General features: G+C 38.7%; 1 protein-coding gene across 1 annotated transcript in view; it reads left to right on the forward strand.

Annotated features, from left to right (window-relative positions):
• PTPRK (protein tyrosine phosphatase receptor type K) overlaps positions 1-19,705 on the forward strand; it is a gene marked incomplete at its 5' end in the record, with an annotated part of 386,602 nt that overhangs the window by 181,050 nt on the left and 185,847 nt on the right. The window contains one exon of the mRNA XM_082277108.1: positions 9,290-9,464. Coding sequence (XP_082133234.1) covers positions 9,290-9,464 — 175 coding nt within the window. The remainder of the gene's footprint in view (positions 1-9,289; positions 9,465-19,705) is intronic.

Genomic DNA, 19,705 nt, shown 5'->3' on the forward strand with positions numbered 1-19,705 from the left:
GTTTTTTGCATAATCGGGCTGTGTTTAACAGCTTCCTGAGCTGGGAACAATTGTGGCTCCCAGAAGCCCAATACGATCTTCAGTGTCTTACTGATGTCCGGTTTAGCTGGACACTCGTACAGTGCAGAGCATAGAGCTTTTTGCTAGAACATCTGTTAAACCATATGTCTTGGCACCTGGTTCAGATGGCGATAACTGCGGCACTAATGAGTCCATCCATCATTGCTGAGCTTTGCATTAACATAGCATTGGATTAGGGAAAGCGGCTTGTTCTGGCTTTGCAGTCAGATGTGTTTCGCCATGGTCTGCGGTGATACCGTTTGCCTTGGCGAATGTGAAATTCAAAGGGGTACCGGCTGCATGCATTTAAAGGTTTAATATGCGCCTTGTAATCCTGGGCAGATTTGCCATCTGAGCAGTGGTGAACGGGCCAATCTGTCAGCAATAGCTGTGGGTGCTGGCTAACCGCCCTCCACTTGGGCTGCCAAGGCTGGCGCGGCAGCCCCGTGCCCGCCCGTGGAGACACTCGTCAGCGTTAATACGGTCTGATGCAGCCCTTCTCTCTGCCAGAGGAAAGTGTCTTTCCTTGTGGAATAACAGATAATTAAAGCAATTGCCTGAGAGTAATAATTGAAAAAGTGAAATTAAACAGCATTATGGAAAATAAAATGCAAATTGCTGTAAAAACAATGGAGTCAGGCTGACCTCCCAGCGGTACCAACTGTTACTGGAGGATGAGCGAGCGTCTGTTCGGGCTCGAACAACTGGCTGCTTCTCTCTCCCTTTGTAGAGGAAACTGCCATAATCCTCAATGTCCTGTTCACCAGCATCTTGGGTTTTGGTGCTTATTGCCACAGAATGGCATGTGATATTTAGCATTCATTTTTCTTGCTAAGTACTACATATATGCACTCTTTAACAAGTCTTTGGACTGGGCACATGCAGATGGTATCCTGCGATGATGCATTGTGCAGGACCAACATAGTATTCCAGGAATTTAGATTAGAAAGGGTATATAAGAACTCATGCCTCTGCCAAAGGGTTGAGGGACAAAACATTGACTATTTGGTTTTGCTTTCTGGAAGGCCTATTTCCTCTCAAAGGAAAGCAGCTATTCCACACAAGTGCCTTCCCCCTGCTGTGCCCAGGTGAAGACATGGATTAGTATTCAGCAGGAGGGTTGGAGTGTGGACCATGGGCCTTTGGTGTAAACCATTTATCTAACCCAGCAGTGAATGCTGGGAGGCTTGCTTTTGGTCTTGGAATAAGTGCATCTATAATAGGAGAGTCATGTCCAATTTAACTTTGTTTTACATCATTTGCATGTTACTTTCTATGGGTTTTCTAATGTAACTTTTCCTTTCGAAATCCCACTGCATTTTGATACAGTTAATTAACTGGTTAAGACACCCTTTCTTTAGTTTGATGATAAAATATTTGCTGTTACAGTGCACCTGCCTAGTCACCATGTTCATTACATTGGAAGAATGTTTTTTGTTGGTTTGCACAAATTTTATTACCCCTGAAAGTTAAGAGGAGCTGAGTATGCTCTAAATGTTAGAAAGGCTTTGTTACTTTGCTTTTTTATTCAGTGCAGCCTAGGGAGAGTTCAGAGAAGATGCCTTGCTAGCATCCACAGAGTTTCAGCTGTGGAACTGTGATGAAGAGTTTTGATTCCCTTTTTGGTTTTGGTCAACTGTCAAGTTTGATGCTTTTTGGTTTTGAACTGAAATAAGTCCGTCAGGCCTGCTTGCCCTAAGGAGGAGTGGGAGCTATGATGTTGTGTGGAGGCTGTGGGAGGAGAGAAGGCCTATGGCTCTGGTTTTGCTCTTCTCCCTGGGTGTCAGGAGAGATGGATGAGCCTCTGAGGAGCCTCTGGGGAGACAGAAGACTTTTTTGGATTATCAGCATCATCTGCCTAAAGCAAGTACTAATTTGCACAGCAAGCTGGGCTGCTTGTGCCAAACCTTCTTTCCTCAGCCAGTAAAATCCCACTCAAGTCAACATCATCTTACCTTTATCTTGATTACTGACAGTGGCTAAGCAGGATATAAGTTCTTTTTTTTGTTGTTGTTTTGTTGAGGTTTGTACAGAAGCTTCACTTTCATCATTTGTCTCATATTGGTTGCTTTTATTTAGAGAAGATGTTTTTGAAAAGAAGACTCAGAATAGGGAGACATAAAAGACTTTTTTGCAATGACTTGTCTATTCTACCAGCACTTTCACCTTATCATATTTATGTTCTGTGATACATATTCTGGTTTTCCAAACCTCTTTTTCAAAGTTGTATGAAAAGCTGCCTTGAAGTGGTCTATGAGGCTCCTTGTAAATTACTTGACTTGTAGTTTATTCTGTATCACAGACTCCTGACTCAGACATGGTTAAAGAATATTCACCCATGAAAAATACAGTATTCAAATTTTGTTTCACAGAGGTTTTTTTCCTCTGTTTTTTCCCCCCCTCTATTCACCTTTGATGCTATCTATGTCATTTAACCCTGAATGAACCATTCTCCCTCTCGTCTGCCTCCGTTTATCAGCTTCATGGATAAATATGGCAGTTTCCCCTAAATGTCCGGTCATCCTAGGTTTCAGCAACATGAAATACTGTAATCCTCCTGGTCTTAATTTAATTCTGCCCCAGTTAGCTAAGTCCTCTGGTCTGCATAGCTAGCAGTCATTTAGTTTACACAGCAGCCTTTGGAGTTGCCCTGTAGGCCTTCCCTGGGGTCCTTTGGTGGCTGGAGTATCTGCTGCTGGGGGCTGTGCTGCTGAGCGTGGCCCCAGTGGTGATACCTTCCCCTCCTGCCATTTTGTACTTTACAGGTAGAACAGCTGCAGTGGCAGTTTGGTTCTCCTGTGTAGTCCTGGTAGTAACTCCTCAGTCAGCCAGTGGCTGAAGCCCCCATGTAAGTGAGACACCTGAAATTAAGGTGATGTTTACAAAAATATATACTATTATAAATTCCTTGGCCGTTCTATCCTGTGACTCTTGTCTGTTATTTCCTGCATTCAGGTTGTCTTCTCCTCAGTAGTGTGATGTGAGGTAGGTAGCCTAATACCCCCAGGCCCTAGTTTCCTCAAATAGCTGCAGGTCTTAATGAATTACAGAAGAATAAGAACAGCTGGTAGGCTTGGCTGATTTTAGAAAAGGGTAAAATTGTCTGCTGAGAAATTTTTGAGGAGCTGTCTTGTGGTGGTCCTCAGTAGTAGGTTTTTGTGCAACTTTTTTCCTTCATTGTCTTCTACTTAAGCAGATTTTTTGGTTTTGTGCTGCAGGATAAATACTGTAGTTCAGTGTGAGCTGCTCAAGGTGATATAGACCTTAAAACACTGCATCCGGAATCCATAATTTTGTGAATTATGTGGTTTTGGTTGTTTGTTGTTACTTTTTTTTTAGTCAAGAGCACTGCATTCAAGAATCAAAGTTTCTGGAAAGCTCCTTTATTTTGTTTTAAAATATACTTTTTTTTGGTTTTTTTGTATGTTCAACAATTTTTCAATTAGGCTTAAACTAAGAGGCTTTAAAATGCTCAGAGAAAAGTGAGTGTTGTGTTCACTTGTGTAGTGGCATGGCCAGGGACACGGTAGTTTGAATTTTGCTAGTTTGCCTCTGGTGGCTTTTATTATAATAAAATAAATTAGAATTTCCACCTCTAAAGGGCCAGATGGCTCTCAATTGAATTATTTCGCCAGAGCCCTTGATTTCTTCAGTAGGAGGGTCAGTGCAGCATGATAGAAATTTGAGCTACTTCAAAGGGGACAAGTTTGACTAAGAGCAGTGCATATTACCAAGTGTCTTGGGTGACACCAAGACATTTAAAGTAATTGTGGATTTTTCTGTACTGCAGTGCAGCATGCAGGATAAATCTTGCCTTGTCGCATTTGTTCATGATCTTCAGTGTATGTTTGCATGGGAAAAGCTGTGTGGTTTTTCTTGCTAATAAGTGAATGCACAGTTCATTGGAAAGTAGAATCTTATTCTGGTTTGCTATGCATGTAGGAGACCAGAAAGTTAAAGCAAGTCCTATTAATTTCCTACTTAAAAGATATTTAATACTTCCTCTTAATAATCAAACAAAAGAAATTGCTACTTCCCCTTCTTTTATACTAAGAAGGTAGGATTATTTAGGCATATTATTTAATCTATATTTCTAATTCACTATCTGTTTGAAAAAAAATGATTTCTTAATCTAAATTTTATAAATAAAATTGGAAAAATAATCCCACTACGTTCAGTAATTCTATCTTTTGTGGGGGAAAAAATTAAAATTTTATTTATAATTTCCTCTGATAAATGTATGTCATGCTTTATTATGTTCCTAGTATGTTAATAAATTTCAAAATGTCAAGAATATATTGAGACATTTGTGTAAAAGAAGAAAATATAATAATAATAATAATAACAACAACAACAGGAGCAAAAATAATAATATTTTAGAAATTGTTTCAGATTTTTCTCCCTTTGGAAATTGTGTCCTAAATGCTGTAAAAGAATATGTGTGTCTGTGGAAAAGTGACAGGTGCATATAAGTAAAATTTAAACAGTAGAGTTATTTGTGTTGTTTATTCCACTCACTTTTTTTTTTTCTTTTTTAGTAACATGATCCGGCAGAAATTGTGCATTATTGCTGGCATTCAAACTATCCACAGACAGCCCTCTTTCTTTTTTTCCCCTCATCAAAAAAAGACATTTCTGCCTTTTACATAATGAGTAAACCCAGGAATGTTTTGGAACATGTTGTTTACAAATTTCCCTTGCCTCAAGGCAGCAGAGATTTACTGCCTTGGGCTGCTGGGGGCATCTTTCCAGCCCTTGTGCTGCTGGGGAAGTTATGATTGCAGCTTTGGGGATTGAGTTGCTCAGACAAACTGTGGACTTGTGCCCTGCTCACCACATATAACTTGCCCTCTCCTCTACTCCCAGTGGCTGTGCAGTGAATCTGATCACAAGCTAATCCATTTGGTGATGATAATATATGCAGAGGGAGAATGTTTTCGGGAAGGTTTTTTATATTCCAGGTTGGTTTTTTTGCGTGAGCACAGGAGGGAAGGTGAGGAGGGAGTGAGTGCAGGGCAGCTGATAGGGCACTGCTGCCAGCGTAGCGCGGTGTCACTGCAGCTGAAGTGTTGACATCTTCTGATCTCTGGAGGCATCCCAGCATCCAGCTGAGAGCCCGAGAAGGCAACCAGAGTTGACTGTAATTATTAGCAGTAGAGCAGACTTATTTTAAGGTGTTTACAGTAAGAAAGGGATGGGGATGTGTAAGGTTGAACTGTCCAGGCTTATAAAAATCACTGGTGTGAAATAAAGGGTTCTGGAAAATTTAGAGGGAACATTGCTGCAGACATGTATCTTACTGCTATAAAAAAGCAAAAAAAGCAAAACCCACCACTTTTCAGCCTGAAAAGTTGAGGGAGAAAGGCTGATAAATTTTAAATTTGTATAAGATATGCACTTAATTTCTACCAATTAAATAAGACGTTGGAGTTTAGGTTCTTCTGGTTGAACTCATGTTCTAAACGATCCACTAAAATTGCATTTCATATTTATTAAATGCTTGATTTCTTTCATGAGGCAAAAGAGAGATATTTAAGACTAATTGTTAATTTACCTAAGATTGTTTTCAAGCTGCATAGACTTTGCTGTTGACTTTATTTAAAATATAGATGATCTAATTTCATTGCCTGAAAAAGATTTAATAAAATCATGTTCCTATCATATTAAAAATAACTTTGAAGTTAGAGAGATTTATTTAAGACTCTAATTTTAAATGCCTGAAATGACAGAATTAAGGAGGTTTTTTCACAGGGTAATATTTCTTTTAATCAAGTGTTTATAGAGGGTAGTTCTTTGTGAAGCCCAGAGTTATTCTCACAAAAAAGGAGAACTGCCTGGTGGTGACCTCTCTTAAATGAGCAATTCAGGGTTATCAAATCAGACAGCAAGGGACTGGAGGAACCAAGGATCACACAGGGTACAGCCATTACCCATTAGTATAACTCCACATTAATTTTAAATTGAATTTTTAAAACTTAATTGAGCAGCATTTTCAAGCTCTGTTCAGTGTGAGTAGGACATAAATTGAAACAGTATGTACCAGGAACCCTTAATAAGAGAAGAGCACTGCTGCCTTTCTTCCCTCTCTTTTAAAATCAGTAGTAATGCTCTGACATTAAAAAGAAGAATTTAATTAAGAGATCATGACAGTGCATCTGAACTCTGACTGGCTAATGGCTTACCAGTGTAAGGGATATGCGCTGAAATGAATGCAGGGCTTTTTCTTTAACATTCATTTTTGGATGAGAACTCTCTTCTGTTTGAACTTTTCATCATTTTAATGATGGAGAACTATTCTAATGGATAATCTGCACATGAAGAAAGACTTTGAAAATGTAGTTGTGCAGTTCAATTCCCAAGAAACAAATTCTAATACAGAGAAATTAGAACAACTGCTCCAAGTCTTGTAAAATAATATGGTAGGAAATCACTGATGTAAATAAAAAAGAAAATCTGAGGTGGTGTTGTTCTAGAGTGTAAAGCTTGTACAATTTTATTTTGATTAATTTCTCTGAAATTACATTAATATTTCATTTTAAGTGGAGTCAAATTCACTTTGCTTCTCAAAGCATGCAGATGATCTTAAGTAAGCAAGCTCTGATCTTCAGAGTGTAAATTATTCTATATAGCAAGCTTGGATGTGCTTCTCTGCTGCAGACTAAGTGCTTGGTGTTCCAGTTTAAAGCACTGGACTTATTGAAATTAAGTCCTTCATTTTAGAAAACTCCCTAATATTTATTTTTCCCTTCATAGCAGAACAAGAATGACTGCATTACATGGTTTACTTGTCAAGTCTGCTATCATATAAGTTTTAAAAATACACCATCAGTTTATTATTGGCTGCTCGGTATTTTTGACAATCACGTGACAAATTTGTATTTAATGGGGGAGCTTGACTTCCCTTTGCTGGGTGGCTGTGGTGTGGCAAGGTCATAAGGGTATGGGGCAAGCCTGAGAGGAAGAAAGTATCATGAGGTTTATTTCTTGGGTTACTTCAAGGCACTAGATCCAAAGGTTATATTAAGTTATCATTTCAGACAGTTCAAACCTTTGGTAAACACTGGGGGGAGTGAGGGGGGGAGGTAGGGGGTGGGGAGGGAAGGAGGGTGGGGAATGCAGGGTTTGAAAATTGTTCTTTCAAATTTAATATCTTCTATCAGGAGAAGCCAGCTGGAGAGGAAGGTGCTCCTACCACAAAATAATTTTACTCTTGTTTAAGCATCACCAAAATAAAGCCTTTAACATCATCCCTCATTTGCTTGATATTGGAATCTAATAATTTCATTGACTCCTGAAGTTCAGTAAGGCCTTTCATTTGCAGGAGTATTTGCAGGCATCAGAAAACTTCCTTAATTTTTCTAAATGGGAGTGAGATACCCACAGAGCTGAGGAGGGAGCCTGTGTCTGTCACTGGGTGACGTGGCTGCATCACAATTGGTCCAGGTACCCTAGTGCCCAACATCCACTGCTTTTGCCCTGGGAACACCCACTCAGAGACCACCCCTGTGATAACCAGGCTTGTGGTGGTTTTGGGATAATGACAGTTTTAGGGAAAAACAATGAGAGTACCTCTTGGGAGTGTGCCATTTTGCTCTGGAGATCTGTTTTCACTCTTGGTATCTTGCTGCTCTTTCTGGCTGTGCCCTGCAGACAGAGTTCATGCCTGAGGAATAGCTCCTTGTTGTTCCTGGGGAAATGACAAAGAGGGTGGCTGGGTGAGGGAAACTGGATGGTGTCTTCCTGCAGTGAGAAAATCACACCAGTAAACCTGTAGCTGGTAATGGTGATGGCATGATCTTTTTAGTGGAATATGAGTGACTGAAATCTGCCTGCTTGGTGTAAATAGAATTAATCTGTTTAAATATAATAATAGTTACAGTGAATGCTTGCTTCAGTGAGTGTGAAGTAGTGATGGACCCCTGGTTAATCTACCACAAAACTGTTTAAAGTGACTAACCCATGCTAGGATGACAAAGGGTAGATGTAAAATGAAGGGTCTGAGTGTTATGAAGTACTCCTGCCTGTGACAGGAGGCTGGCTGATATACACATGCAACATTAAATCATCTCCTTTTTCTGCCCTTTGTGTTTTGCCACAGGCTTTCACGTTATTAAATTCCGTGGCTCAGCAGTAGCGCTTTTTGTGTTAGAAAGCTTGGAGTTTAAAACCTCAATGAAGTTTCTCATTCCTGGGGTTGATTAGAGCTAAAAATGTCCACAGAGGTCATGCTTTGCTATGCATTGAGCAGAATGGGTGGTTACAAGAAAATGCTGATATTTTTCTAGGGACTGAGCAATACTGAGTGCTCAGAAACTATATCCTGGTCTGGGAATAATATATAGTTGATCCATGGGATAGAGCAGTGACATTGCTTGTTCACTTGGTGGGTGTTTCTGGGGGTTTTTTAATGCTGACTTTTGGTGAAGGGTCTGTTTTTCAGTTGAAATCAAAATAGAGCATTTAATGTGAATGGTAATAAGGAAAAAGAATCCCACAAGACCTCAAACTGTTTCTATCTTACTGACCTGTCACCTGGCCCCGCAGCTCCAGACAGATTAAATTTTTCAGTGATTTGTGGCAGCTATGATTTTTTAAGAACTCTCTAAGCTGCTTCCTTTAAATGAGATCTGTATTATTCCTCTTTTAGTGGCTTCCTGCCCTCCACTTTTTATTTCAGCTAGCTTTAGACGGATAGGTGGTGCTTAGTATAACAAAGCTAAAATTTTAGAAGGTATTGAGCTTGGACAGATAAAAGGTAGCATTAAAAAGGAAACATTGGTTGGTTGGTGTAAAAGAGCTGTTGCAAACCTTTGAAATCCCTCAATGCCAGGTTTGTTTAAATATATCTTACAATACACCCGTGTATGTGTCGTAAATCTGCTTAAAGTTGAATGAATTTTCTTGGGAGTACAACTGCTACTGCTGGGCTGTCCTAGGATGATTTCAGCTATGAGGCAGTTGCAGCTGAGTATGTCATGGTCATGTTTCGTGCCAGTGCAAAATCCTGATGGTGCTTTTCACTGCCAAACTTGATTTTTAAATGCTATTGAGTACTGCTTGTTTCTTGATGTGACCCCAGCACTGAGCTCTTCTACCATGGAAATGGAACACGAGCTGAATGCATTTGAGTTGAGGTTTTGGTTTTTTTGTGTCTTCTTTATATGATGATAAGGATAAATGTCTTTTATATCTTTTGAGATAACTCTGCTGTGGTTACTCTTATTTTCAGAGAAGAAATGGAGAAGATATTCCAGTTGCTCAGACTAAAAATATCAATCACAGAAGATTTGCAGCTACCTTTAAGTTGCAAGAGGTGACAAAAACCGACCAGGATTTATACCGCTGTGTAACTCAGTCAGAGAGAGGTTCCGGAGTGTCAAACTTTGCTCAACTTATTGTTCGAGGTAAAGTTTTAATTTTTTTCATTTTATCCAGTTAAATGCTTGTAATACCAGTGCTTTCTGCTTACATTTTTTATTTAGCCTCCATTTGCCTTGATCTGAAATGATCATACAAATATAGCCCTGTGAAATTGTCAGAAGATGAAAGACTGATTTGTAAAGCTTCTTAAAATTGCTTTCCACAGAATGCATCTGTGTAAAACCCTGATCCCACATCATGTGGAATGTGCCTGCATGCTCTTCTGTGGATGCTATGTATTGAACTTAAGGTGCAAATCAGATTCCACCAATACATAGTTACCATTCCCTTTTAAAATCTGTTGCCTTGAGCACACTGGTAGTAGAACAAATAACACATTTTTCTGCTACCTGTGAGACAGGTAGATAAAAAGAGTTGTAGACTTTCACCCACCCAAGGATGGGGAGCATTGTGGAGAGGTTCTGTGATGATTTCCAACACTGAAGTAAAAGGAAAGAAAACTTGCTTTTCCCACTTGAAATATCTTTTTGGTTGAAATTAATTCAAAAGCCTGCTGGTGTGCAACCATAGCTTGTTTGTGGTGTGATCGAGTTGGTAATTTTTTTTTTTTTCCATTTTATGCTCTGGAAACCTGTAATCTTGACTGGAAAAGGATATGGTTGAACATAGGAGTTCAGTTCTCACTTCCAAAATTGTGTGCTGTATGACCTGTAAGCTATTGAACCACTTCTTACCTCATTGTGTCACCTCCAAAACTGCCCATTTTATTATGAGTTGTGATGAGGCTTACTGGTTTGTAAAAGGGAGAGAGGAGTGGTGTACAAAATCTATTTGTGGGGCTGCTGAGTGGTGGAGGGGCTGTTTTGGCCAGGTAGGGGCAGGGGTCTGACACACAGTGGGTTCTTGCTTTGTTTGTTGGTGAAGCAGTGGGCTGTTTGCTCAGTTTGGCATCTTGTAGTCAGACACTGAATCTGGAATGGGGACAGGGAAAGCAAGTTTGTCCTCAGCCTGTAAAAATAAAAGTAGTGTAGGAAATGCCCTGACCTATTTTTTATCTGGTATTTGCTGGCAAAGGTCTTTTCCCTGGGAGACTAATTGATTGAGGTCAATCAGGTTTTATGGCTTCTATAAAACATCAGTAAAAATGGGCCTTGATGACTACAAAGATTTAGACAACATGTTAAGAGCTTCTTTTTATTCTGTTAGATGTACTTTTTGTCTAGCAAACTGCAAGATGCTCTTCATCCTAATAAATTTAAATAAGTCCTTTTGAAGCAAGAAAACAAACTTTTGTTGTTAGAAAGGCAGGGCAAATCAATGTATTTATCCAATAAATGAAGTTTTCTATTTTTTTTCTAGTATAAAACAGCAATAAAATGATGTTAAGAACACTATTTGTCTCAAAAAAAACCTAAGGCAAGAATATAAAATTTCATAGAACCATCTTTTAAAATGCATAATCTTGTCCTGCTGAAAAACGTAGGTAATTTCATAGATAACACCATATTTATGGCTCAAGGCATAAATCTGATATTTAACTATATATATAGCAGCTCTAGAATTTTTTTTTTTTTAAGGTTAATTTTACTCTTTGTGTGCTTTTTATTAGAATTTTAGCTGTTTTTAAAATATAGGTATACACACACGTACATATATATATATATATTTATAAAAAAGTATTTTAAAAACCCCCAAAAGATAAACCTTCCCAAACCATTTTCATCTATTTGACATCATGGTAGAGAACAAAGATATATGTTTTATAGTTGGATTTATTGCTTGCTGTTGTATTTGAAAAGCAATATACAGTAATATATTTTCTTGTTTGTCTGGATAACTGCTAAATAAATCTTGTTAGCCAAAAAAGCATACCCATACCCTTAGGGATCAGCTACCCTGGTGTTAAAACTGTACTGAAAATTAACCATAATGACAGGTCCTATATCTCAGTGGCACTTTAAAGCTGACATCCTGCTACATGGATACAAAAGATGATAATTTTAAAGGAAATTTTTGGGCCACTGATATGAATTGGCTTTAATAAGAGCTGGCATAGTATTGCCCATTGTCAAAGATGACCCAGGGGGAAGAGTTTATTAGTGAGTTTCCTTCTAAACTGGAAGTGACAGGGCATGCTTGGGGCCCTTTTGTTGCTGTTTGTAACAAATGAAAATTTCGCTGCAGAATTCTCATGCTGAAGAGTATTGATCTGTGTGTTCTCACAGCCAGAGGAGGGGAAAAAACCAATGAAACACAATTTACTTTGTCATGGCTTTAGTATTGCTTCCAGATAATTCTGAGTAACGATAGGGTCTTCGATTTGTAGAAGCCAAACTTTATTGACAGCAGTGTTTATTAGAGAGCCAGGGATGAGGAACAGGAGTTGTTGCTCAGTAGCTCAAAACCTTGCTGTTTAGATACATGGCCAAAATATGGATATATCTTGGGAAATGTTTATACAGACATGTGATACCATAACACAGGTGTAGAGGCATCTGACACTTTCCTGATGAGCAGACAATAAGTCAGTCTTGGTAATGAAAGTTTCCAGTTCTATAATGCACATTAAGTTGAAACATCTTTATTTCATTTTGAGCTTTAGCAGAAGAATTACTTTTAGTGGAGTTCTAAACTCTATTACAGATGTAGTTACCTGGGGTGGATGGTATACATTTAAAGACCCTGAAAGGGATAACTCAGTTGCTCTGATTAGTTTTTTGAAGAAAAAATTGAACTAGAATAGGATTTATAATTAAATTAAGAGATTTTACCAAAAGTAGTTCCAGTCAATGATTTAACATCTCACCTTTGTTTAGAGCTCGTCTTCAGCTCCCAGCTCAGTGGCTGCATTGTATTGATTTTTTACATGGTTTCTATGGCATTGCTATTATTCTTGAATGCATGCAGAAGTTCTCCCTTTCCCCTTCCTTTTACAGGAAGTTTGGTGGTGTCATTACTGTTAGTTGACTTACCCTCCTGAATATGTCCATCAGATTAATTTTCTATTTATATTTTCCCTGGTAAATTGGCAGTTTCTGGGAAGGGAGTTTCTTGAAGTCTTCAGGGTTGTCTGCACTGGAACTTGAGGGAGATGCTGGGAGGGAGGGAGGAACAGTACCTGTGATAGATAAGAGTGAACAAGAAGACACTGACGGTTTCTTTCTTTTTCCTTGTTTCTTGTTTGCTTTTGAGAACAAGTGTATCATGATCTCAAAGTCTTTCTGCTCCTTTTGCTGCTTAGTGTGGAATTTTAGAAATTAAGTGCCCTAAGTGCCCACACCTGTGCCCTGGCTCATGTATATTTGATATATAAAACTGTGTAGCCTTTCCAAGTTACAGTATCAAATGTTCTGATCTTCAGTCAGTAGAGAACTTTGCCCCATAATCACTTCTTGCACTGTTTCATTGTTCTGAGCTCTTAAAAATATACTGGAATGTTTCTCTGAAGTTGTCAGTATTTGCCAGAAAAGTTACCTTGTGCATCAAGAAAAAGGTAGTGCCCAACAAAGCTGTGATCAACTTCTTAGTTGATGTGGCATGTTAAAAGTGGCTGGGAGATGGGGATGAAGCTGATGTTACATTCTCATGTGGTTAGTTAGCAAAGCTTTGTAAAATAACCCAAATTCAGTTTGTCCCCGTTTGGAATGTCTTACTCTTGGGCAGTGTTGCAGGGACTGTGAATAAAATCACCATTTTCTTTGGCTGCAGTACTTGGAAGATACAGGTGATAAGCCTCTATTTTCATTTTAATATATATTAATAACCGTTTGTTGCTCTGATTGTCAAAAAAAAAAAAAAAAAAAAGAGCAAACCACTTTCTTAAATGGTATGATAATGAATTGTACTTTATATAAGGTGTTTGTATGTTTTCCCAAGTCTGTTTTCTTCTAAAGTAGCTGCACATTATTAGCAAAATAATTGTACAACACTTGATATTGTGCTATTAAATGCTGCAAAATCAGCAGGAAATATGGTATACTTTATTTTATGTAGTGGATCTTGCACATATGAGTTGGAAGAAAATGTTTGTTAAAGATAAGTGACAAAAATATGTGAATCAAAATGTATGAATCAAATATAGTATTTGTTAACCTATGGATAGTTCTATCATGTCTGGTTCTACTGATAAGTTTATAAGTTTATTTGAGTCATAAATTGCAGCAATTTTTAATGTTTTTATGATGTAAATTCTTTTTCTTTTCAACATTTCTTCATTCAACCAAAATGGCTCTTCTGTACTGGGTTCAAAGCAAGGGGAAGTCTCTGCCTTGATTTATAGTTCCAATATGGAATTGTCTTCATCTGCCTGGTAAATCCAAGTTAGTAATAGCAAACAAAGGCAGTGTTCCTCCACTGTCTTCTGAATGTTCTTCCAAAAATTATAAGTTCTGATGAACTGACCTGTTTTATGAGTTTGTGGATATCATTGTTTCTTGTATTTGATTTGACATTGCAAGCAGTCTCTCTTCTAAGTCATCAGGTTCAAGTTTTGGTGGAGTTTGGTGGGGTTTTATTCTTCTTTGTTTGCCTTACTGGGCTGAGTTTGCTATCAGGAGCAGTTCTTGTTATGCAAGCCTGGCAGTGATTTTTCTGCCTTTTTTGTCTGAATCTCTTTAGGGATTTTGTATAGGAAAACTAGTAATTTGGCTGTTTCCCGGTGATGCTAGAACACTGTGAAGATGGAGTTTGCCCCTGGCAAATAATGGGAGCACTATTTTTTTTTTTTCTTACAAGAAAGCTTTGAAATATTTCCATTTGAGAAAGCTGTGGACTGAAATGCACTTTCCAAATTTCACTGGTCGTTGTTTTTTTCTGGAAAAAAAAGGTGAACTCTCTAAACTTGCTTCAGATGTGTGTACTCAATTTTGTGACTTGGCTTATTTGTTCAGTATAATAACAGACTTAAAAATATGCCAAGGAGAGCACTAGGTGGCAGGTAAAAAGTAAATACATCAGGTAGCCTGAATTTATACTCCCTGCCTGCAAATAGACTGAAGTATTTTTATACCAATTTTGCAAAATGCCCCATATTTCTGTCCTCCATTATTAAGTTCTCTGATAAATAGGAAATTCATAAAAAAAAATTTTCCCCCCTTCTGGTGCTATTACCCACCATCATAAGTATTAGACAGTTCAGGTTTTTGTGATGCTATGTAATGTGTTCAGAAATTCTCCAAGAGACAGAGGCTTTGGACTGTATCTTTGAAGAGTCTTGAAGAGGGCCTTTGGAGTGTGTTTTTCTGAACGAACTCAATTTCACACCAGAGAGGAAATTAGGGAGAGAGATTTGCAGTGCAAGTCCATTTATTGAAATCTGTGGGCTTTACATCACTACCTTGTAAAAGTTTCCTTTTCAATCATCACCAGACCTCAACAGAGGTATGCAAATATTTTATTTGAGTCAGAAGACCCCTGTGGCTGCCATTCTTGATTCATAAGATGCATTCCTGGAGTACTGATATTAATACTGCTACACTTTTGGATACTCAGCTCATCTTCAAAATTACTTTTTACTCTAAGTTTCCTCATTAGTTGTAGCCTAGTCCTCACATAGCTGTATCCCTGCAGGACGAGTAGATGACAATGTCATATTTACTTTGCAGTGTTTAGAAAAATAAGGAAATTATTTTGTGAAGTTTTTCTAAATCTTGCTAATAAAACACAGGTTATATTTTGGGTGTATGTTTAGGTATAAGCATTCTTCAGAGAGTCCAGGATCCAATTAAGTTGATCTTTTTATGGCATTCTCTGGTTTTAATTTCTCTACTGTATTAAGATCTTATCCTCTTTAAGTAGGTTTAACATGTGAATCTTCCTATTTTCAATCCTCTGTTTCATACAGAAGGTAAAGAGGGTCTGTCACCCTGAAGTCAAATCCCAGCGTTCTTTACATAAAAAGAATGAAACAAGAATATAGGAAAATGCCTCAGAAAGACTTTATGTTCATAATGAATAAATTGAGCCAGATAGGAGTCTCAGTTTTGTCATTCATCTACGTATCAGAAAGAATAGCAGCTTCACTTTCAGGCAACCCTTCTGTGGAAGTAACTCTGCTCAGCTCCTTTGCTGAGGCAACATTTGTCTCTGGTTTATATAATTAATAGGTGCATTGCTCATTTTCTTTAGGAAGTGCAGGAAAGTTGCTTTTGCTGGAGAAGCCGGAGAAAACAGTTTTGGCTGGATTTTTCAAAGGAGCCAAAGAGACTTTGTTTCACATGAGGTAACAGAAATGCCAGGGATTTGGCATAGGCTCCATTCCGTCTTTCCATGTTGAGTAGTCTTGGCTGCACAGGTTTACATTTGAAATGACAGTCACAGAGTGGCTGAGATTGAAAGGCACCTCTGGAGGTCATCTGGACCAAACTCCCCTGCTCAAGCAGAATCACCTAGGGCCAGTTGCCCAGGATCATGTCCAGATGGCCTCTGAATATCTCCAAGGATGGAGATTCTGCAGCCTCCTTGGGCACCCTGTGTCGGTTCTCAGGCACCCTCACAGTAAAAAAAGTGTTCCCTGATGTTCAGAGGGACCTTCGTGTACTTCACTTTGTGCCCAGTGCCCCCTGTTCTGTCACTGGGCACCACTGAAAAGGCTCTGTCCTCTTTGCACACTCCCTTCAGGTGCTCATACACATTAGCAAGATTCCCTGAGCCCTCTCATCTCCAGCTGACCAGTCTGCTTGAAGTCTTTCTAATGTGAACTGGTGCTTTATTGTAGTTCTGATGTGTTCTTCAGGAAGACCTGAAACATTTAAGGTAAAGCACATGTTTTGCCTTTATTTCATAAGACATGAGTTTTGTACTGATTTTATAGGCTAAATTAATATTCTCATTAGGCAAAAACTAATGTTTTCAGTACTGCTATGCATCTTGTTAATGTATTGTCTGAACTTAGAGGTGACTGGTCTGGATCAGAGCAAAAACCCAAGTCCTGTAGCTCTGTGTCCTGCCCTGATAGCCAGTGTTTGGAGCAGAGTATCGGGGAAAAGTAGGTGTAGAGGCATCCTTTGTTTACATAGAGTTTTTCTGTCCCAGGGGTCTGTGGTTCAGACATCTTCTAAGTAAAGGGCAATAACCTCTCAGCCTAGACAGAAGTGTTGTGCCTTAGTTTCTCACTCATAAGCATGCAGGAACCAAACAGATTCATGATTAACTAATTAACTTACTTGGTGCAAGGGCCGTTTTCTATTTATAGTTTTCATTGCCTGGTGTATATTTTTTCCTGATATCTGTGATGGATGTTGATGCTTTGTGGCACTTTGATTCACAAGTTCAAGCAGCATGAGTTCCTCTTGTGTTTCCTGCAAGGCTTCAATACTGCCTGCATGAGAGCACATGGGATAGGAAACTCTGTGAAAATCCTCTTCTCTCTTCCCTGCTCGCTTGTCAGGGGCAAGAGGCATGATGGGAATGCTCTTTCCACAGGCTCCAGGTGGAAATCAGAACAAAAGGAAAAAGAGCAGGAGGAGGAAGGCTGGGGATGCTGATAATTTGCTGGATCTATGTTTGCATGGCTATTTTTACATCTTTTTGAGAGCTGCTTTTCTATATGTGAATATCGTTGCATTTCTAGGCATTTGATCACGTCTAGAACTACAGATAGCTTTTCTTCTGTCATTCCTAATTAGTAAGTGTGACACTATTTTGTGTGTCATTAGGTGTGACACTGTTCTGTGTCCAGGAATGAACACGTAGCAGGCCTGACTGGTTTTGTGATGGCCGTCTTTGACCAAGTTACATAAACATTCAGACAGGAATGTGCTTTCAAAGCAAATCTCCAGAAAAGGGCCCTTCCCTGCTTTTCAAGCAGTGGACTGCTACTTGCTCCTGTCAGGTCTTGTGGAGACTTTTCCATGGCTTGGCAGCAAAATAAATACAGCTGCAGGGTCAATGAAAATCAGTGGAGGCCTATAATGGGTGGTGACCTGGGATGAACTTGACCAAGTGGCTCACAGTGGCAGAGGAGTTAACTCTGTTCTGTCAGGCTTAGTGCTGGCTTTAGGTAATATTCCTCAGGGGTTTTCTGCTTCTGTGGCAGATCAGGTATCACCTGCTCTGCCTACCCCAGCAAAGACAAGATACGATGCAGCTTCACTCCGCCTGAATCAAAGTGGTGTTGCTGGTGATACCCCACATGTGGCATCAGCGATTGTGTGAGTGAGGTCTCACTCTTTAGGTGCACTCCTATACCTCTGCCATTTCCTCATGTGCCTCCTTATTGTGAAAGTACTCGAGTGAATCCAAACACCAAATAAAGCATTTGGGAAATTAAAATGTGATCACATTGAATAGTGGGATTCTTGTTGGCCTTTAGGCTTGATAGGAGTCAGTGCAAAGGAAAAAAAGAGGCACGGGAAAATCTTTTGACAGGTGTCACTTCAAGGAGGTTCTTTGTTTCTTATATCTGTGTTTTATCCAAGTGCAGTGGCATGAAGATCATTTGCAGGAATGTGATTCTTCTCATTTTAATTAGAGATGTCTCCAGACTGCCCTACCACATCACTGCTGTATTTCACTTGGATAATTTCCCTTCCAGTATCTGGTCTGTCTCTACATTTATTTAAATCAAATATTTCATTTGAATACTGCAGCTCGGAATGGTCTCTCTCAGTTTAAATGCCACAGACATTAGTGTGGAGGTTAAAATATTTACTTAAGTAGAGACAAAGTTCCCTTACCTGCCATCATATTCCAGTTTGGGGGAGGGGAAAACCCCTCTAGATTTGACATCTCTGTATTGTGCAGAGTTGTTAAAAAGGGTGCCAATGAGTAGATGCATGGTAATGATGAAAAGGAGTGCATTTGGAATTCAACATAGATGGCAGAAATGCAGGATGTCAGAGAAGCCGTATATTAAAGGGAATTTGAATTGGAAACTGAATCCCAACCTGCCACTGGGGGCATTTTGATCATTTTGATTTATTAAACTTTTATAACAGCATTCAGATGAAGCTGAATTAAAACGCTTAGTCTTGGGTGGTTTATGGTACACAAGTCATCATGCTAGTGAAGTCTCACCGTGATCAATCTAGAGTTAATTTAAGTCGATTTTTGAATGCAAGTGTACCTGTGTGCTTTAGTATGTATTTAAAAATCTAACAGTGTTCTAATACTGAATCACTTAACAAAAATACAGAATGAAGCTATACTGACATTTATTTTCAGCTGCATTTGAGTGAATCTTGCTATTAAATTGTAGTTGAACTGCAGGAAAACAAACTGCCTATATATTCTTATACCAATTTTAAATATTGATAAATATACATGCATTATAAAATAGCTAGCTGTGAAAATACAACTATTTCCTTGAAAATGGGTCATACTGCTAAGGACATAGATGCTTGTATTGTACTGTTCTGACCATCTCCCAGCCTCAGCAGCTGTACGTAGTCTCAGTGTGCACCATCCCTGCAATAAAAAGAAATCAATTACTATTAGAGTGGCACTGTAGGTTAAAGGCATTACAGGTTCACACTCAGTTTTGCAGCAAGGAGATGATACTTCGCTGCAAATGGGGAATGATGCAAAAGATGGATGAGACAGAGTTCAAGGAGCAGTACTGTGAGGGTCTGGCACTATCATTCCAAGCTGTCTCAGAGACATGATGGATGATTCAATGGCAAGAAGCAATAATACCCGATGATGAGAGATTCGTCTCCAGATCTTGAGCCCAGTGCATGCTGTCTACCTGTTAGTGTTCTAGTGGCATAATGGTTCCTGATGTGTTATGAAGAGCTAAACTACTGTACTTAAACAGCTAAATTGGTATGTTGAATTTAGTAACCTAGATTTTTTTGGCAGCTTCTATGAAAGCAAGTAGCATATCAAATGCTCCTGCACATGGTAAATTTAATTACCTCTTATTTATGCATGGTACCTGTTGACAGGATCTTGTAAGCTATGCTAATATGATAGGTAATTTGTTACCTCAAGAAATCACTTTCTATGTGCCCTCTGATCATTACCATGAAACATGATAAGTGATCTAGCACACGAGGTGTAAATGAAAATGAAGTACATACTTTGATTCTATGTCTAAATTGTCGCTGGAAAAGTTGTTGCAATTATAATGGAATTTATCTCATAAAAATATGCTCTGCAATGTATCAATGACGTTTAATCATCTTGGTTGGGGAGTTATTTGAAGATAATTTTAAAGAGATTATAAAAAGTTCACTCAGAGTAGTTTGCATAGAAGATTTTTTTCTTTCCTAAATAGTTTTAAATATTTGTCTGTTTAATAATTCATACTGCAGGATTTTTCTGC

Source organism: Coloeus monedula, assembly GCF_965178545.1.
Source record: "Coloeus monedula genome assembly, chromosome: 2".
In the NCBI taxonomy this organism is placed as follows: domain Eukaryota; kingdom Metazoa; phylum Chordata; class Aves; order Passeriformes; family Corvidae; genus Coloeus; species Coloeus monedula.